Source organism: Vanacampus margaritifer, chromosome 13, assembly GCF_051991255.1.
Source record: "Vanacampus margaritifer isolate UIUO_Vmar chromosome 13, RoL_Vmar_1.0, whole genome shotgun sequence".
In the NCBI taxonomy this organism is placed as follows: domain Eukaryota; kingdom Metazoa; phylum Chordata; class Actinopteri; order Syngnathiformes; family Syngnathidae; genus Vanacampus; species Vanacampus margaritifer.
The window spans coordinates 13,077,340-13,097,562 of NC_135444.1; the positions used below are offsets into that span (position 1 = coordinate 13,077,340).

Below are 20,223 nucleotides of genomic sequence, written 5' to 3' on the forward strand. Positions count from 1 at the left end.
TTTACTGAAAAAAAATTTTTCCCAAAAAATATTCTGAAAAAAAAAAATATTCAGAAAAAAAGGAGAAAAAAATATTCAGAAAAACAGAGGAAAAAAATTATTTAAAAACACAGAAAAAAAAATATTCAGAAAAACAGAGGAAAAAATTATTTTAAAAAACAGAAAAAAATTATTCAGAAAAACAGAGGAAAACAAATATTTAAAAAAACTGAAAAAAATTATTCAGAAAAACAGAGGGAAAAAATATTTAAAAAAACAGAAAAAAAAAGTATTTAAAAAAACAGGGGAAAAATTTTTCAAAAAAACAACGCTTCCCCCAAAAAATTAGTCAGAAAAACAGGACTTTTTTTTTTTCAAGTGAATGCAATACGCTTCCGTACAATATAATTTTGCCATAATATGACATTTTTTTTTGAACAAATGCTTGCTGGGGAGGTAGATTCAAGGTTTTGCTAGTCTGATGTGCTTAGGTTTGAAAAACAAGCTATATAGTCACAGGCTTCATTCTTCTCAACCACTTACCACAGAAATTCAGTGCAGCATGTTCTCGGATATTTAGGATATTTAGGATAATTGTCTTCTCTGATTCATAATATCGCAAAACATTGTTGTTGCTAGAAAAACTGATAGCTAATTTGATCTTTGGTCACGTGACGCTCAATCTTTAATGTGAATTTCTGTCATCAGCAGGCGGCTGCAGAATGTCAAAATCGGTGCACCTTTTGCTGGATGAAAAAGAGTATATCTTTCTGATTAATTCTTATTTTACCAACGCAATATTAATCATAATACCATGAATAGCTCAATTTAGACTAGTGGGGGCAGATAGAAGATACAGATTATTTATTTATTTTTAAACGTAACTTTCCCTTCTTGCTTTGTTAATGTTCATTTTGCTGCACAATAATATTAATATTATATTAATATTAATATGCTTTAAGGAATACAACTTCAGTCTTGTTCTTTGATAGTACTTCTATGCTACTGTTTACTATTTTGTATTTTCACGTTGGTCATGATGGTGGTTTATAAGCCAAGTAATATTTGTCCTTTATTATTATTTATTAAAGTGAATCGTGTGTCGATCAGTGATTCAGAATCGAACAATAACTTTGGTGTCTTTACAGCCTTGCAATGTATCACGTTCTCCGCTGTATTTGCAGCATTTGTTACTCGTTTACGTCAGTTGCCGTAAAGCGTCGAATTGTAACGCTACTTTGTAGAATGACTGCCTGAAGCTGTTCCATCCCAGTTTAGCTCAATATTTTCTTGTCGCACGCCTCCAAACGGGTCCTCACGTCTAAGTCGAGTATTTTATTCACATTCAGTATTCTCCTGCGCTGCGGGGAAGCGACGAGAGCCCGTGGAAGAAGCGTTGCTTTTAGCCAGTCATCGCCATGGCCTCCGACAGCGGCGACGGCAACCTGGACAGGGAGATGATCCTGGCGGACTTTCAGGTCTGTCTACACAAACGACGCGTGTCCGAGTGTGTTTATGTCAATGTGCGGTGCTGTCCACCCGTGCGGCTTCATGGACGGCTCTGTCGGGCCGGGGCTGTTTTCTCTCTGCGGCTAACACAACGAGCTAACCAACTGACAGCTTGCTAACTGAAGGCTGTTATTAGCATAGAGCTCTCGTTGGATCGTCAACAACAACCGAGCGAAATGTGCTCGCCTAAACACTTGGATCAAGTGACTTTGATGTGGCTTTTTACTAGTTAGCTTGGCTGGTGATTTTCTTTGGTGTGAAAGTGGAGCTGTTTTGCTCCTCATAGCTGTTAACTGTTGCCATGTTTACCCCCCGTCACACACCGAACATCACGATGAATGTGTTCTTACAGAATGATTCACTTTGAAGGGAGACTGGGGTCGCCGCATATGTCACGAGTCAAATACAATAGTCCAGTAACAATGCATTAAACTGCTCTATGATAAACGTTCAAAGCATGGTTGTTCAAATCACCTTTCTGTTTTACAAGTATAAATGTGCCGCTTTTAATTAGCATAATATTGGTAGAAAGGTGCCACAAATAAACAGTGTTTTACTCTTAAAATAGAATATCAGGGCTATAAAATGTAGGCTATATATTAACCCATGCACAATGTCACTCATTCCCCTGTTTTTTTCTTCCCTACTCACAGGCGTGCACTGGAATCGACAACATTGCAGAGGCAATCACCCTGTTAGAGCTTAATAACTGGGATTTAGTGGTAAGTTCATTATCCGTAGGCTTGGCTGTGTGACCCACAGGTCCCAATCACCATTTGACAAAAAAAAGTCCACTACAGAATAACCTTCGATACAAGATTATTATGTCATGGTTATTTTAGTTGATAAAGGATCCGGACATTTGCGGTGTTCTGAAATCATTTGCCTTTCCAGGTTTTGGACAACTCAGTATGAGATAGAATGGAGTGAATATATGGCAAGACTGTACTAAAAATGCCACAAAGTGGTATTGGTAAACTGTCAAGCCTGGATGTATCTAAATAATTTGTCACAAATCGAAAAGCCATACTTGTGGACATAAGATGTTTATTATGATTATTGATGCACCAGCACAGGCTCTGTTGTCAACATGACTTCCTTGGTGGAGGTAATAACAAAAGAAAAAAAAGAAACGTTAGTACGGAAAACATTTAGGAAGCGCACTGTGTGTATTTATCCCAAAGCTGGCAGGAGTTGAAAGTGGGCAGCATTGAGTCCAGCTTGCACATGCGCTGCACCTATGAAAGTGATGACTTGCACTTTTTTTTTTTTAAACACTTGACCAAACAAATGTGCTTTTGTGAGTTGTAGTGGGGGAAGGGCTGGATGTATTTTTGTTATTGTATTCAGACGTTTAAAAGCAGAGCTGACATTGCAATAGCCAACAGACACTGATGTCTCTCTTCTTTAATCACAAGACGACACAGCAAAAATCAACCAGTTCATTTATTGCTTTCCAAACAACAGCATTTTCCCACTCTACTGTCTCCATGCCAATGTGATAATAGGAATGTTAGAGGTTAAATCCAACGTTTCCCCTTAAACCCTGTCAAAAAACTGCGGTGGAACCGAGACTTGAACTATGTGATCCGATGACTCATGAAGTGATCAGACTTGATTTGGTTACTTGTTACGCAACACCAACAAGCACCGGCCGGCTTTTATTTTGCCTTTTGTTGCAAAGTGATGTACAGTGAGTGTTCGGGCCCATTCTGCTCAATTGTTCTCCAACAAAGGCATATCTAAGCGAGCTAAATCTGTTATGTTACTCTGATCTCTCTTATTACAGTGCACAAAGTGTTGCACTCACCTTTGATTAGCCCAAACTATAAAACACGATTTAATTAGGGCTGTCGTGACTCAGGGTCGCATCTTTTTTTCTTTGTTATTACAGGCAGCCATCAATGGAGTGATACCGCAGGAGAATGGCATCTTGCAAAGGTAAGAAGCCAGATTCTACACAGTCACTGTCAAAAGGGAACGGCATCTGATAGTCTAATGCTACATGACCGCGCGCACACTTGGGCCACATACTGTTGGTGTCGTCTCGAAGGCTACACAGTTGAGCATGAAATCAGCGTTGTCACGGAGAGATGCCCCAGACATATTTGCTTAGTTGCTCAGGGCGTGGCCGTGTGAGGCACTGAAGAATAATAAGTGACATGAAGTGAATATACGTCATCGCGCTAGTCACGCAGTAGTAACTAAACATCTTTCAAGAAAAATAAGGGGCAGCATGTTTGCTTCTGTTAGCCTTTGTATGTAACTGGACACAAAAAAATTTGATGAAATTTGGTGTAAATCTTCACTGGTACAACTTGGTGACCTTTTTTTTTTTTAATTATCATAACCCTCAATATGGATTTGTATAATTTTTCTGTGTCCATGATGAGATGGTACTCAAATTTAGGTATGTTCGATACTTTTTTTTTTTTTCCCAGACCAGTACGAGTACTCAACTCTTAATACTCACTGATATCAAGTACCGATACTATTAGTACTTTTGATACATCAAATCCCCCCCACCCAAAAAAAATACAAATAATGTTAAAGACTGACCTCTATATCCCAATATAGCATTTAATTTTTTATTCTAATTTCTAGTTCCGGATCGTAAAACAGACATAAGATGGCTGCTGATAGTGTTATCGGCCACTGCCACGAGTACCGCTATCTTGAAATATACCGAGACCTGGTAATGATACTTGCCCATCCCTACTCAAAATAGATATCACTATGCAGAAGGAAACCTGAAAACACTCATTTCGGAACGCCAACCTCTTTGTTTGTTCAAATTTCACATTCATTATCCCATAGGAATTAAGACATTTTATTAGGGTTAATCAATCAATACGAAATATAAAAATGTAGTATATGTTTTATATACATATATATAAAAAAGTTGTTAGGACAACCCTGTATGAATTTGCCAAACAGATTTTGAATAGATTTCCCTTTCCTTTACATGTCACAATGACTTTGAAATGAACTTGATGTGTAATGCACAATACCCTTTTCAAGGACACTTTCATCTTAAAATTGGCATTGCGCACAGTTTCCAAACCTAAAAGATTTTTTTGTACCCTTCACACTCCCATATACGGTTAGCTGACACTCATGAAAGCCCAAAGCCCATCTGAACCCACTTTGTCCTATTGCATTGTGTTGTATTCACAGCTCTAGTGTGTATGCATGCGCTGCAGCGTGGTTCAGGCCCTCGGGCCATGGGATTATTTCTAAAGGGACTCAACTGCCGTGAATGGATGCTGGCTGGCAGTGCGACCAGCAAGCAGCGCATTTACTTAAGTGGCTGGCACTGGAAGGAGCGCGACAACCATTGGCCGGTTCACAACCTCGAAAGTATCTTGAAGTGGAGCCAGTTGGTGGCTACACAAGCGCTCCTGTTTCACAATACACTTCCTTTCCCATGTATTCTCTTCTGTAAGATGGTTGGGAAAAAAAAGCCGACAAAACCTCGCTGGGAGAGTTTGTCTGTGGTAGACACGCTCACATGCTATTATCGCCATTTGGGAACCTCCTGAACTCCATCAAACATTGTTTTTGGATCAGGAATAGTCGATTATCGGTTATTTGCCATTTTGACAAATATTTGCATCGGCCTTTTTACACATCTGAAGGCCGATAAAGCTTTTATCTCACTGAGCGGTGAATGCTTGCTAACGTAGCAAATTAATTGTTTTCATCAGGTTTTGTAAGATGTTCACAGACAGTTTTCACTTGTCGCAAAGTCGTTTTTGAACATATTCAAATCATTTTTCACTGTCTGCGAAGGTCTTTTGAAACCTTTTACAAACCCTGCCCAAACCCCCAAATTAGCTACGTTGGCATTTTCACATGCATTTTTTGCTCAGTGAGATACAGGAAGCTTTTCATGGATGCTTTTATTTAAATTTCCACTTAATAAAAGCTGATGCAGACAAGGGGAGCTTCCTATTCGTTTAATCTAAAAAGATAAAATTAAGAAATAATATTGAAATTTTGGAAAACATTATTTACAGTAGAAAACTTTAGAGAACTATTTACTTGCTTAGTTTTTAATTTAGTTTAACGCATGCTGATGACCTTGGAGAATCCCTGCAAGTTTTGTTGTCATTTTTAAACGAAGCTGTCTATTCTTTATATGTTTAAAATGAAAAGAAAAAGGTTATTTATTTTTCAATTTTGACGCCAATATTTTCTCTTTTACTGCAAATGAATGTTTGCTTGACATATCGGTTATCAGTCTACTTGACTACTAAATAATCTGTATCAGTATCGGCCCTGGAAAACCCATATCGGTCTATCACTATTTTGGACATTAACCCCAGTGTAATAAAACTCCAAATGATTCTTGATGCTCAGCCTTTGTATTTAATGGAGTCACTCATATGTATTGAGGTTCCCCCGCCCCTCTGTATCTCATGATGGTCTGTTTAACCCCCGCGACAGCAACTTTCCAAGTGATGCGAGCACAGCCAGCATGTACGGACCTCACAGCCAATCAGAAGCTGCCGACGTAGTAGCTGAAAGCGCAGTTCCTTCGCAGTCCTCTTTGTCTTCGTCCCCTTCTCCGTTGTCTTCCTTGGCTTCCACGTTTTGTCCCAGCGCACCTTCCTCCCGACACATCATAGAGCGCCTGCCTCGGATGCTCAACTTTCGGGTGGAGTACCGGCAACGCACCGTTGAGCTGGTTCTAGAGGAAGGTAGCACAGTCGGTGAGTAGCAGCACTAGTATACTGCATGCTCTATGAGCAAGAGAGAATGTGACAGACTTTTATTTTTTTTGTCCTGGACCACAGGTGAAATCAAACAAATCCTTGAGACTGAGCTTGGAGTTCCTGTCTCCAAAATGCAGCTGAAAGGATGGAAGAGTGGCGATGTGTCCGACAGTGTAAGTTTAGACCTGTTAATGAAGAAACACACTAAGGGGCCTGGGCACTAATCAAAATGTAGTTCTCACTCACGCATGTACAGTATGCACTGTATGAACAGCACCAGTTTGCAAAAGCAAAAACAGGTTTGCCATCTTGGTGATTTGGTCACCACGTTTATCCCGACCACTTGTACAACTCCACATGAGAAAACACAGTGAGTGATTTTAAGGTCATACTGCACTGCCCTGCGCTGAATACATCTAAACAAAATGGGAAATCATTGGCAACTATTTTAGCTTTTTTTTTCAGATGTTTTACTTTTAAAAAAGAGACTTGATTATACACTTCAAAAACTAAATTGAAACCATAAATTACAATTTCCAAGTATGCTCCCCTTCCTGCCATTTCGTTCACTAAGCAAGCTTGATCAAGTTCAAATCTTAACAAATCAGACCACATTTTGTATTGTAGCAAGCTCACAACCATTCTGCACAAAGGTGTTATTGTAGTTAACGAAAACGAACAAAATAAATAAAACAAAAATTCCCCAAAACATTTTTGTTTTTACAAAACTTAACTAAATGTCCTTTGTTTTTGTCTTTAGTAATTTCATACATGAACCTTGGGGTTGATTTTAAATGTGATTTTATTTTTTATATTTACCAGAATGAGGATGTTTGAAAGTGTATTGCACAGAATTAACATTATCTAGCAGCAGCCAATAGAAAAACACTTTCAGACGACATCACTCCTAGGTGGCAATTTTGCATGTTTGACTTTTGGCTCCAGCCACGCCTGCTTTTTCATTTAACTCAGCCGAAACACAACGCTAGGTAAGAAGTACGTAACTTTTTTAAGTCTACCATGGTGTTTAAAAAAAAAAATAAAAAAATCTTGCACACAATTAATACACTTTAAAAACAAAACAGAAAACTAAACCTAATACTTACTAAAAACAAAGCATTTTTAAAATAACTAAAACTAATAATAACAGAACCGCAATACAAACGGTCATGAAAATTCCCAAACTATAATAACTCTGTTCTGTACACGTGGTTTCTCTGCTTCAGACGGTGCTACGAAGTTTACACCTGCCAAGGAACGTCAGCCTGTATGTCCTGACCCCCGAAATTGCCCCTACCGCCAGCACCAGCAAAAACAGGTATTTGACTTCAATTGACTTTTCATTAATGGTCCTTCAAACCTTGCGGAACACATCCGGCATGACATAGAGCAGTGTAGTAGCAGAGAACGTGCAGCAGGTGGCAGTCTATGACTACCAGTAGAGGGATTCAGCAAGCCAGTCTATTAAAGAGACATTTGACCAGCGCTTCCTTTTCATTTCCTCTCATTCCTTGTGACATTTTGAGAGCAACGTCTCACAATATCTTGTGTAAATAATAGTTTTATTTCCTTTTTTTTTTGTATATTCCCACCTGACATTGTTGCTGGCTCTCTTCTCAGAAAGTGTGTATATATGTATAAAAGATATCTCACATTATCAGTCCAGTCCATTTTTTTAACAGCACTTGTGGTGCTTGAGATTTTGTGGGATTGCTCCATTAATCCAGCTCTGGTCCGTTCATCTCACTTGAACGCCTGGCAGCATTAACAACCTTTCCCTCGAAAATGTCACGCACCTTGCTGTAAAGCCACATACACGTACAGCCAGTAATACAATCACTGTTGGCAGCTGAACGCATGATTGTCCTTTCATCAGTGTCAGGTAAACAACATCTTGTGCAGAATATCTACCCTTTAGTTCACACTAATTAAAGGATAAAAAGAGCTTTATTGTATTGTAAAATGTTCCAAGACAATTTCTGGAAAGCATGACCTTGGAAGTGTTTTATTTTTTATTTTTATAGTCTAATATTTGAAGCCGATCATTGCCATTGATAATAACTTTGTGTGTTTTCTTTAGATCAAAATTATTTATTAATGTTATAGCAGTAGAGTAGACTCTTATCACACAGTAGCCAATGAAAAAGCTGATGGTTTCATTTGAAGTTGTTTGATGAACCCTTGCAACATTTTCCAGAACATTTTGGTTGAATTCTGAATTGTTTCATTTTGGGGTTGATTGACTTTGGAGCTTCCACTGACTGTACTGCTAATTTTATTATGATTTTTTTTTTTTGTGGATTATACTTTTTGATGTTTTACTGTCTTATTGTCTTGGAAATTTTGGGGTACTTACCCAGCAAAACAAATTAATACATACTGCCAATGTCAATTTTTGGTCCTCGAGAGCCACTATCCAGCCTGTTTTCCATTTCTCCCTCCTTTCAGCACAGCTGAATCTAATGATCCGCTTCATCAGCAAGCTTTGCAGAAGCCTGATAACGATTCTGATCATGAATCAGGTGTGTTAGTGGAGAGAAACATGGAAAACAGGCTCAAGGACTGAATTTGGCCACCCCTGATGTAGAGTAACACAAATGTAAAGTGTAATAAACATATATTGAGCATTTTAAAACTGACCACAAATGCTATAAAACGAAAAGAAAGTTCTTAAACCTCTACATTTACTTTAGATTGACAGCTACCAGAGCGCCATTTCACAGTTAACGCTTTGACTGCTAGTTAAAGCTAAGTGGCCGTCATCACCCCGGTGGTCCCTCACCCTCGCGTGCATCTGCCTCTTGTCATCATCTCACTCCTTTGCTAACCGCCGTGTCTTTTTAGCAGCACCCTTGCCTTTTCTCCAAGTGCCATCGATATCATTTTAGGTGTCGGGAGCTCATTATCCTGTGGCAGCTATTTTGGTGCAGGACAGTTGGGGCAGAATATAAGAGGGGGGCACCCCCTCTGAGCACACACGTGTTTGTGTATAAATTTGTACTGATATAATGACCCTTCTGTCATATAGCAGGAGGATAGGTGACTGATTTCAGCAAAGGGGCGGGGTCTTACCCTGCTGCGGGACCAGACAAGCTGTTGGCTCGCAATAAAAAAAATAAACTACTCACACAGTTAATATATCCAGTACACACAATTTGTGTGTATAGTGAATACTGGAGAGCGCCTCAACTTAAAGTTTGTAAGTACCGGTACACCTCTTTACTTCAAGAACAACTTGGCAGCATGATATAGTTCAATTGCACACGTGTAAATACATGATCCACGTTAAGATCATTAACTTTTTCACTACGGTAGCCAAAGTAAATACACACACTGTTGGCCCAATAGGATTAAGGTAAATAGCAAAAAAAAAATGTATTTAAGGCACACTCGTTATTAAATGGGAAGTCGACCCCCTTTTTTTTTTTTGACAATATGTTATATGCAGCCCCACTTGTCTAAAAATGTGTTCTGGTTAATATCGCGTCATTGGGATATGAGTTTAGCAGCAAAATCCAGCCATTTTTATCCATCTCGGGGCGGCCATTTTGCCACTTGCTGTCGACTAAAGATGACATCAATGTTGTTCAGGTCTCAGGTAACAACCAATCACAGCGCAACTTCAGAAAACAGGTGAGTTGTGATTAGCCGTTGCCTGAGCCCTGAGCAACTGTGAGGTCATCTTCAGTCGACAGCAAGTGGCAAAATGGCCGCCCCCTGAGATGGATAAAAAACGGCTGGATTTTGCTGCTTAACTCATATTCCACAAATTGAGGTCACATATAACATATGATTGTCAAGAAATGTTTAAGGTTGACTTCCACTTTAATATATTGATGTCCGTTAGACGAAAGGTTGCTGTTTTCTAAAATCGTAACTAATTTCATCTGGTTAAATATTTATCTTGCTCTCTTACTGAATTAGGTCCATAATGTACCCACCATATTGTAGCTTCATTTTTTTTGTGGTCTTTTGCTGACTAGAAATTCTGTTTCACAACGCAATGACTTTGGCTCACGCGCTGCACACGTCTAAACCAAGCGAGCTGATTAAACAGTGCTGCAGTGTCATTACGATCCTGCTGAGTAAACTCTTAGTTCTCTTTGTTTGATTAGAAATAAATCTGAAGGCTTTTTGGAGATTCTGTGAGCACATAGCCATCTCCGCTAGTTATTTAGTTAGCGATATGATAAGCTGTTGGCTGCTCTCCGCGGCGATGTCGGTGAATAAGAGCGGGTGTCGAGGAGGAGCTCATCTCTTGCATAAATGATGAAGGCCTGATAAATATTTCAAGCGGAGCCTCTTTGCTTTCCTCTCTGTTTATTCTGAGCTCAAACTCACCTGGAGGCTGTTTGCCAACGAATGGTTATTTTCATTTGACCTGGCAAAGAAATTTTAAATTGCAAAAGTGATTAATTAGGATTTGTGGGGTTTTATTGCACATGCAGTTGACGCACAGACGCTTTCGAGGGACAGCTAGCAGGCCGGGTAAAAAGGAACATATTTAACAGCGAGCATGCTGTTTCGTGACACGATGGCCGAGCAAAACACAACAGAGGCTGAATGGGTTCGCAACCTGCTTTTGTGTTGTGGATGCAAAAATTGGAGGCGGTAAGAAGATCTTGTGTAATCTTCCTGACCTCCTCCTTAGTGGCGTTTGGTTTGCTTTTGCCGGAAAACTCAAATGCATTGTTTGCACGTGCCAGTGGAGGTTGGGAAGGATGCATTTGCCACATTGTGTGTATGGGTATTTGTACTTTATATGCACATGCCACATTGTGTGCGTGCATGTGTTTGGCAGTGCAAGTTTAATAAGGTCTAGAGTCTGCTCTGTGCCATGGGGACTCGCAGCTCTCAGAGATGAGCTTACCTCAGAATGAAACCAATCTGTTTAGCCCGCTCTTCTCCCCCCCCCTCCCGCTAACTGCTCCATTTTCTCTGTCTATAAAGTTAAATGACATTTTCCTCCCAGCACCCTTATGCCATGTCAAGTACCTTCAGACGCCGCCAGTCAACCTAGAATGTCACGGGAGTGTATGTGCTCAGTATGAAAGAAGCCTCTGAAGGCAGAAGCAAACATTTAGGCGTCCATATTACAACCTTGTGGGGTGAAAAAAATGATAATTTTGTAATACTTCAAAGGTCATACATTTACAGAGAGCGTTCCTCACAATGAAATGTTTTATTCAAGAAGAAAATATATTCCAATAAGTACCTCGGGCTTGGTGCTAGGGAAAGTATATATTTTTTCTCAGACCGACACAGGTACAAGTACTCCACACTTGAGTAGTCACCGGTATGATGCCAGGTACTAATACCAGTAGTACTTTCCCCCCCAAAACAATAACGCATAATTATAAAGACTTTTTTATCCCAATATAAAATTTCCCCTTAAAATTGTGTGGAATTAATGTCAATGTTCTATTCTTTAATTTCTCATTTCTAGTTCCTGATCGTAAAATGGCCACAATTTGGGATCGGCCGCTGTCACGTACTTGATAGTCTGATACCTTGAAATGAGGCCTGGTATTGGCCCAATAAACCTAAACCTCCTGGCCATGAAATACACACGCCAGCTTTTACGAAACAAAAGAAACTTAACCTACTGATTCTTGAGGAACTCAGTTCAGAATGTTGCCGCAACAAACCCTTGACCTCTGTTCATGTTTTGACTTATTTGGCAGCCTGTTTGGGCATCGAACTAGCTGGACCTGATTTAAGTGTGCCTTCTGCCTGTTGCTGCTGAGTAGTGAATGCGTCCGTTGCTTGAAGACCTGGCAACTAGGAAATATAAAGTCATGAATACAAATACTATTTCAATCAAATTTGACATGATAGTCAAATTTCTCAAAGGTGGGGAAAAATGAATTCATCACAATGTTGATATTTAAGTTCACACCTGGTGTGACAAGCAGCTGGCCCCGGCAGAGTGATGGGAAAAAATGAGTCACTGCAAATGGTGTTCCATTTATGTGTTTGATATTTGAAGTGACTATATTTGTACCATAGAACACAATGCGCGAGCTAAATCTCGAACAGAACTCCAGCCGGGCAAACACCAAATGGCTCGTCAGTCTGCCATCGGCGCTTGGTAAGATGTTCCCTCTTTGCTGGAAGGACAGAGTAACACTTCCAGTCAGTTTACCCTCGATCTCTTGTCTATTTAGAAGTCGGGTTGCCTGCCAGCAGTATCTCAGGATTGTGTCCAAACATAATCATGATATTAGCTAGATCCTTATTTATGTGTCCCTACCCCGAGCAGTTATGCTTACTCACTTGCTCCCCCTCTTGCTGTTCGGCACACAACTCTCTCTCATCCTTCTGCGCAACCCAATTGCATATGCATCCATCCTTCCCACTCCACACATTTCCAATCTTCCCTGGTTAGCTACAACAAACATTACATTTACATATTGATTACGTACTTTTAGTCAATGTAAATATGCTGTCATTACAGTAAATTTGAGCTTCTGTTAGCATAAGCTCGTCCAGATCTGCTCAGATTAAGAGTGTGATTGCATAATTAATGTGTATGCTACATATTAATTCCCCATCCTTCTCTTTCTCCCAAGTCTTCCTCTCTCCTTGGGTTCTGAGCCCTGATTAAGTGTCTGCCTCGGCCCTTAAGCCTCCCATTGATATTCAGTCGCACAGACCCAGCGTTTGCTCAAAACGCTACTTAACCTCACAGCTTATTGTAAATGAAGCTTCCAAAAGTTGATTCCTTACCGCCTCTTCCTTCACGTGAGGCATACAAAGTGTCCGCTTTTGCGTTGTGGCTACTGCTTCAGGCCCTCGATAATCACTTGCAAAATTGTACTCCAAGGCCGAGCTGAATAAATTGTACTCCGTCATGTGGTAAACACTTCTTACATAGTCCTCAATGTGGTCTTAGTCCCGGGCAGTTTATTTTATTTTTTTACTGTGGAGCTTTGGCAATGGTTGAAAGAAATCTTAAAAAAAGAAAAAAAAAAAGAAATTTGGAGCTCCACTTAAATTAGAAGGTTCTTCCTTGGACAATGCTGCATGCGTTCACAAAGTTTTGTTATTATTGAAAACGTGACAATTTGATTTGTGAGGATAGAACGGATTCATGACATTTCCATTCATTTCAATGGTGAAAGATGATTTGAGATTCAAGTGTTTTAAGTTACGAGCGTGGTCCAGGAAAATAATTCAACTCAGTCAAGGCACCGCTGTACTTGAAACAATTGCGCCAAATTGGTGCCCCGTTCATGTTTTGTAAACAATTTTAAGTCCATTTTTAGACTTGTGGTTGAGGGTGTGATAACTGCTTTCCTTGGCTCGGTTCATTATATATAGCTGTATGGTTATCAAATAAGCTGATTGAAGGACCCCATGCTGTTACTGTGTGGGTGCAATAACCTGCTGTGCTGAGTGAAGCTCTGGCCAGGCTTGTTTGGACATAAACTGTGAAGTGGGTGATGAGCCCCCAGAGGCAGCAGTATCAATTATGAACATGTTTTAGCTTGCCTTTTACTTGTTGCTCTGTTTGTGTTCATCTTTGATCACCTCATTTGACCAGCAATAGCTCTTATTTATTTTTTTATTTTTTAAAGTGCATCATACATCTTCTGCACAACAATGTTCTATGGCAATTTATTTTATTTTTTTATCAATGAACACATTGAAGTTGTCCAGGCTGTATATAAATTACAGGAAAATATGCCCAAATCAGGTTTGTGTAATTGGATCCCAAAAATTTAAACAGAAATCAAAATAGACATGTTTGTCGCTAGACTGCACACTGGCTCTGCATGGTGACGATTTTTGTGTCAAACCCGAAACGTCTCCAGGCTACTGTACTTGGACCCACGTCTTGCTATTAGATCATTCAATGACACAGGAGCGTCGTCTATTTGAAATAATGTTGTGTTCTGCTTGTAACGTGCCACTGAGTCACATGACTGAATCCTGCTTCCCGCTGATTCGCTGAACGAGGAGTTTAATTTCCTCCGACTTAATTGTCAATGTCTGGCTTTTCTGCTTTATATCAGGGATGTGATTTTTCCGCTAATTCGCGGAATTCCGCTTTTTTTTTAATCTCCCCCCCAAAAAAAAAAACTTTTTTTTTTTTTTTTAGTAGTTCATTGTGTATGCACATGACTCCGACAGATAACATCTTCTGCTATAACAAAGACATTTGTTGATACATGATACAATTATTTGTTCATGAAATTTGAACTCTTCAACATTATTTATGTGTTAACTTAGTAATCACATTAGTTAGATATGATGATATTCTCAGTGATAGTTTTTAAAAGCAAAGGCAGTCCAATGTTTTTGAATGTGGCCCCCAGACCCCCGGCTAAATTTTCAGATAATTTCACTTTGGTCAAATCACATCCCTGTTTATATGTATCATTATTATTTTTTTCTCCATTACTCTTTTATGTGTAGTTAATGTTCCTGTCACCGTTTCTCTTTCTGTCTCTCTCTTTGTCAAGTTCTCTCCCAGACTCATTAAACCAGAACTTCCTGCTGGTCATCAGTCACCATGAGGCCCAGAGGGACTACAGCCTCAACTTTCCAGGCTCTAGAACCATACAAGAGGTAGGTGGAAATAAAGCACATGCACTTGGGCACATCCACACCAACATGCACTTGTGCACAAGAGATCAGGAGGCCCTTTTAAATATGCACCCCTTGCATGCATGGACTCTTGCATACGTAATATTCTGCTGCTCTGGTTTCCCATCACGCAGCTTTCGTTCCATTTGCTGAACATTGCTAGTCTATCTCAACCATCGATCCATTATTCATCACGAATGATCACATTTCCAAGTACATAATTACTCTCGCAGCTGTGGCCCAGTACAACCCCCTTTTCTCCCCGACCCTCCGTGTAAAGTGACTTTTACTCTCAAAAGTCGTAGCACTCGAGGAGGATTGAGCGTTGTTTGATTTGGACATAATTTCATTTCATTTCATTTTTTTTTTCAGGCAACAACAAAGCACATGGTCAGTGCCAGGTTCCACATATAGCAAAAAAACAACAACTAAACAACAGAAGGATAAAGTCCAATTCTGCCCGAAAGGGAGTGGGAAGAAGAAAATGTATTTAATCCCACCCCCATCTCCCATTTAAAATTTCAAGCTACTCTGCTACTTAAACCTTAAGACTCAATAATTAACAAGTATCCAGAAAGCAATAAATATTAAATAACCAAGGAAGACAGATAAATAGTAATAATAATAATGTTTTTTTAACCTGTGACCAAACTGTTGGTTTTATGCGTGTTTTGTAATTATGGTTTCTGTTATTGGAGTTTTGGGGTATTACGATGGTCCATCATTGCAAATTTAGAAAGTTTCTGTGGAAAATGGAAATCTGTATGTACTTGATTACTCTCGCTATACCCTTGACAAGATATAACCACAGAATGAGATCCATTGCAAAACGTAAGAAATTCCAACACTAAAATGCTTTTAATTGACATTGTCAGATGTGTTTTTATTCTGCAGGACGTTTAATATTTTGGTTGTTGGTGCTGGTGTACAATTGTACTTCAACTGTCTAATATTGGATTACCTTTAACTTTCTGTTTTTCCATTTGACAAGTAAAAAAAAAAAATAGAGCCTAATTATTAACTCTCCAGCCGCGAATGAGAACTTACTGCTGCCACTACAGGGCCTTGCTAACTCCGTGAGTGTGAAGATCATACTGATAATAATCAGGCTGCGCGCAGGGTTTATAATGGTGCTAATTGACCAGATTAGTATAACCAGCATCAGAGCTGTAAGGAGGCTTCTTGCCTCCCTGATTTCCTGGCTCCCTCCTTATTTGCGCTGTCCTATTCCTCCTACTCTGCCATCTTTTTCGCTTCTTCGCAGCCAGATGGTTTTGATGAGCACCCACTGTGAACCTTAAGTGTTTCTACTGGGATTACAAACACTGGGGAGGGTTCCCCGTGGTGTGGGAGGGGGAAAACCATAGTTCCAGAAAGTAGGCTAAGGACTGTCGGCATGGTGGGGGTGCTGTAAGAGGCTGTAGGGAACCGCGCAGGGACAATGTGGGCTTTAACGGGCCTCCATGTTGTGGGCTTTTCCTTACGCATGCTTGTCTTTAGGCATCTCGGGGGACCCCTGGAGAGAAAATGAGGCCCAGAACTTTAACCTGAATGGATCTGGATTCTGCACACTCCATGTTGACCATGCCCTTCTATATATTTACTCTTTAGCAAGGGATCTTGGTTATTTATTTATTCATTTGTTAGCTTGATGATGAATTGAATAATGTTGTCACACTACGGTGGGACTTATTGACAAAATCCATCTGCAAGTTATCAATAACAGAGAAATCATGTTGTGGGGTAAATTTATGCTAACATGAGAACTACAAATGGGACAAATAATCAAATAATTGGGGAAGAGATTGTTGATTTGTTGCGTCTTAAATCAACAAAGTCAAAATAGAACCCACCACCTGACGGCAACTAGCAGGTGCAATTGATAAAGTCTCTTCTAGTTTGCTCGCCAGAGAAACAGGATGTAGCTGTGGGACGTCATGCGATCATTAAAAAAAGGATTCCACAAGTTTCAGAGAATTTTTTCCATCACATTACAAAACAAAAAAAGTATTTACATTTATTGTCTATTTATTTATTTATTGATTTCAATAAATGTGATCAAATGGCCATCCAAGATCCATCCATCCATTTTCCATACCGTTCATTCTGTTCAGGGTTGCCAGGAACTGGAACTTGTCCCAGCTGACTTGAGCAAAAATTGGAATACATTTCTGCTACTAATGGTCGCCAGTCAATCATAGGGCACATATAGAGAAAATCCACTAGGGATGTTCAATACCACTGGTCACCGATACCAAATACCAATATGACTGATACTTACCATTTTACATAAAATTTCCCACCAAAAACAATTGCGGATCATTTTAAAGCAAGACCTATATATCCCAACATAGCATTTCTCCTTAAAATTGCATGAAATTAATGTCAATTTTCTATTATTATTATAATTTCTAATTTCTTGTTCCTGATCATAAAATGGCCACAAGAGGTTGGCCGCCACAAGTACTGACACCTTGAAATAAGACCTGCTATTGGTGCTGGCCCATCCCTACATTCACATTGACATGATCAGTGAGTGGTAACGGAACCCACTCTGCCCTGCACAGAAGTCAGGCGAGTGAACCGCTACGCTACACCATCAGTGACTCCGCCATCCAGCATGTGGAGTGTATTTGTGCTCCTACTAGGACTTGAGAGTGCAACAAAGAAGTAACACCATATCCAACCAGCCTGGCTCCCCTTTCTGTTCATACTGTGTCTAGTCACAGACATATGGACTCCACTACAGAGCGCCCTTCTCTCGCTGCACACTCTTTTGTCCCACTGAAAACTAGCTGATGGTCCTGCTTGTGCATATCAATAGGGACAGTCCTGTCTTCTTGTTTGTCTTTGCACAAGGCTCTGGCTTTGCCTTGTGGCTCCGAGGGATCTGCCCTTGCCCCTCCTTTTCTGCGCCTTCATTCTCCATGTGTCTCCCAGTGTCCCGTCTCTAACTTCTTTCTTCTCTGTGTCCCGAGCACAGGGCTGGGTACACTCTGATTGGCATTACTAGACAAGAGTGTGGGGGTAAGTAGCTGGCTAGCATGTGAGCTAAGCTGTAGAGCAAATGTTTGCCAGGGAAGTAGCGGGTAGAATAGAGATGGCTGCCGGGCTCCGAGTTGTCCGTGACCAGACCCGTTGTCCTGGGGATTTCCCTCTTCTGCTGCCCCCCAGGGTTGGGCCTGGGGCCCATCCGTGTTTCGCAGCTGGGAGTCATTGAGGAACCAAAAGATGACAAGGCTACTGAGCTGAGAAAAGGAAGGGTGGCTAAAATAAAGGAATGGAAGACATCTGGTGCCATGGGGAGATGAAGAAAGGGAGCACGAGGGAGAAAGCTTGTGACTGTTTAATGGAAACTCTTTGATTGGCTTCCAGGCGGGGATTACAGGCAATTGGCATTTACAATGATCGGATCATTAATTGTGCTGTGAGAATCATCGCCTTGTCGTTCAGCACCAGAGCCAGGCAGGCCAGATTTCTCGATGACTTTTCTCAACCAAACACCACAGTCAGAACTCCACAATTTGAAATGGTGTTACCTTAAATGCCGCATTTAGCTTTTGTATTTTCACGACTATGTTTGATAGTCATTCAGAATCATGGGCTGCAACTGCCCTGCAATATAAGGAAATTCTATTTTTAATTTTTTCTATTCTATTTTATCATATTTTGACTTGCCACCAAGAAGAAAAAAAATCTTTAAATCTTGGCCAATTAGATTTCTGTTATGGAAGACAGGGGGCAGCATTAGACAGTATTGCTGCTATATTGTGTTGGACATTGCTAGACAGACACTGGCTAAATGCTGTCGGTAAAGCTTGCTAAGGTACTGCAACATACCTTTAATACTTTGAGATGTTAAGTATACAGCATACTGTGGAGTCTTGCGTTTTATTAGGTTGTAATTTTGCTCTTGAAATGTCATCGACTGGCAAAAGTTTATGCTGGTGGGATGCCGTGTTCTCCTTCCACAAAGAGAGCGGCTTCTCCTCGACTTTCAATTTCTGTCTCCACTCTCCTCTGTCCCCACCTCTCACCTTCACTCTCTCTGTGGTGGGCATTAGTTTGTTGTTTCTCTCAGCCTGCTTTAACCTCTGACAGCAGTCTCTTCATTACTAGTGCTTATGCCTCTCCTTTCCTCTCTTTACCCCTCTTCTCATCGAGGGGCTCGGCGGTCAGGCAAATCCCTGTAGTGCGGCTGGTCAAACATAGATATTACACTCTGTAATAACACTGGCCACCCGCTCTGACCCCCAGCCCTCCATCCTGGCTATGACTTCTCATCATGAGGGTCAGCTCGGAGCAGTATGGTGTGAGGGCTTTACAACTCACAGACAAAAAAGGTGGATTGTGCCACTCATTTATTGTTTTTGTTTTATTTAGGTATAGACCGATTATCGTATATTCAGCATTTGGACAAATATCAGCATCGGCCATTTTGAAGAATCATACGGCCGATAATAGATCAATTTAAAAAAAAAAAAGTGTTAACTTAGGGAACTAATTACCGGGTATTTAAATTTTCAGAGATGCTTCTGACCCTTGGAACTCTCTGCACCTTCTGTTTTTCTTTGAAAGTAAAATTAAGATAAGTAAAATTGTAATACTTGAGATCTTTTGAACAATTTTATTTACTGTAGAAAACAATAGGGAGCTATTTACTTAAGTTTTTATGTAACTTTTGAAGACAGGCTACTGCCCTTGGGAGATCCCTGAACAAAGATACAAAGATGTCTATTGGCTAAGATTTAGTTGTTTTTTTTAAAACTCCCAACATTTTTCGAGTTGCTCAATAAACATGGGCTTAAAAATTCCAAATAATTTAGAGCTGGAGTTTCAATTTTTCTAAAATTTCGATGCCAATATTTTCCCTTTTTAGTGAAAATGAATATCGGTTCCAAATATCGGTTATTGCGGTCCTTGACTACTAATAATCGATATTGGCCCTGACAAAACCATATCGGTCTATCTCTAGTTTTATTTTTAGGGACTGTTCTGATTCTCTACGGTACCTGGCCCATTACAAAATAAATTAGCCGCAACATTAGCTGTATGAAAAAAAGCTGTCTTTTATTAATGCTCATTTTTGGCTGACATAATTCTTCTTTTGGCTTTCAGATTTATTATTGTGTAACTCTCAACTGCACAGCTCTCAACATTGAAGCAATGTAGTAAACTATAAACTATAGTGACATTAATAAACTTTGTTGAGCAAAAAACTGAGCATTTCTATCTCTGTAATAATATATATATATAAAAAAAAAAAGTTATTGTATTGTATTTCATTAGATCGTGCAATTGGTCATAATGTTGCTGGCTGATGTGTCTCCCCTCTAGGAGAAACGTTCCCCCCATAGTCTTCACAATCCACTGTTTCAGGCATGTGCTCGACATTGACATTGATGTTGTGTTAGTAGTGTTCTTT

At 39.9% G+C, this 20,223-nt stretch overlaps 1 protein-coding gene across 1 annotated transcript in view; it reads left to right on the plus strand.

The window, feature by feature from the left end:
* Nucleotides 1-1,161: 1,161 nt before the first annotated feature.
* Nucleotides 1,162-20,223, plus strand: part of faf1 (Fas (TNFRSF6) associated factor 1) — a 56,973-nt gene continuing 37,911 nt past the window's right edge. The window contains exons 1-7 of the mRNA XM_077585047.1: nucleotides 1,162-1,457; nucleotides 2,142-2,210; nucleotides 3,383-3,429; nucleotides 5,938-6,203; nucleotides 6,288-6,379; nucleotides 7,433-7,524; nucleotides 14,675-14,780. Coding sequence (XP_077441173.1) covers nucleotides 1,398-1,457; nucleotides 2,142-2,210; nucleotides 3,383-3,429; nucleotides 5,938-6,203; nucleotides 6,288-6,379; nucleotides 7,433-7,524; nucleotides 14,675-14,780 — 732 coding nt within the window. The 5' untranslated portion in view covers nucleotides 1,162-1,397. The remainder of the gene's footprint in view (nucleotides 1,458-2,141; nucleotides 2,211-3,382; nucleotides 3,430-5,937; nucleotides 6,204-6,287; nucleotides 6,380-7,432; nucleotides 7,525-14,674; nucleotides 14,781-20,223) is intronic.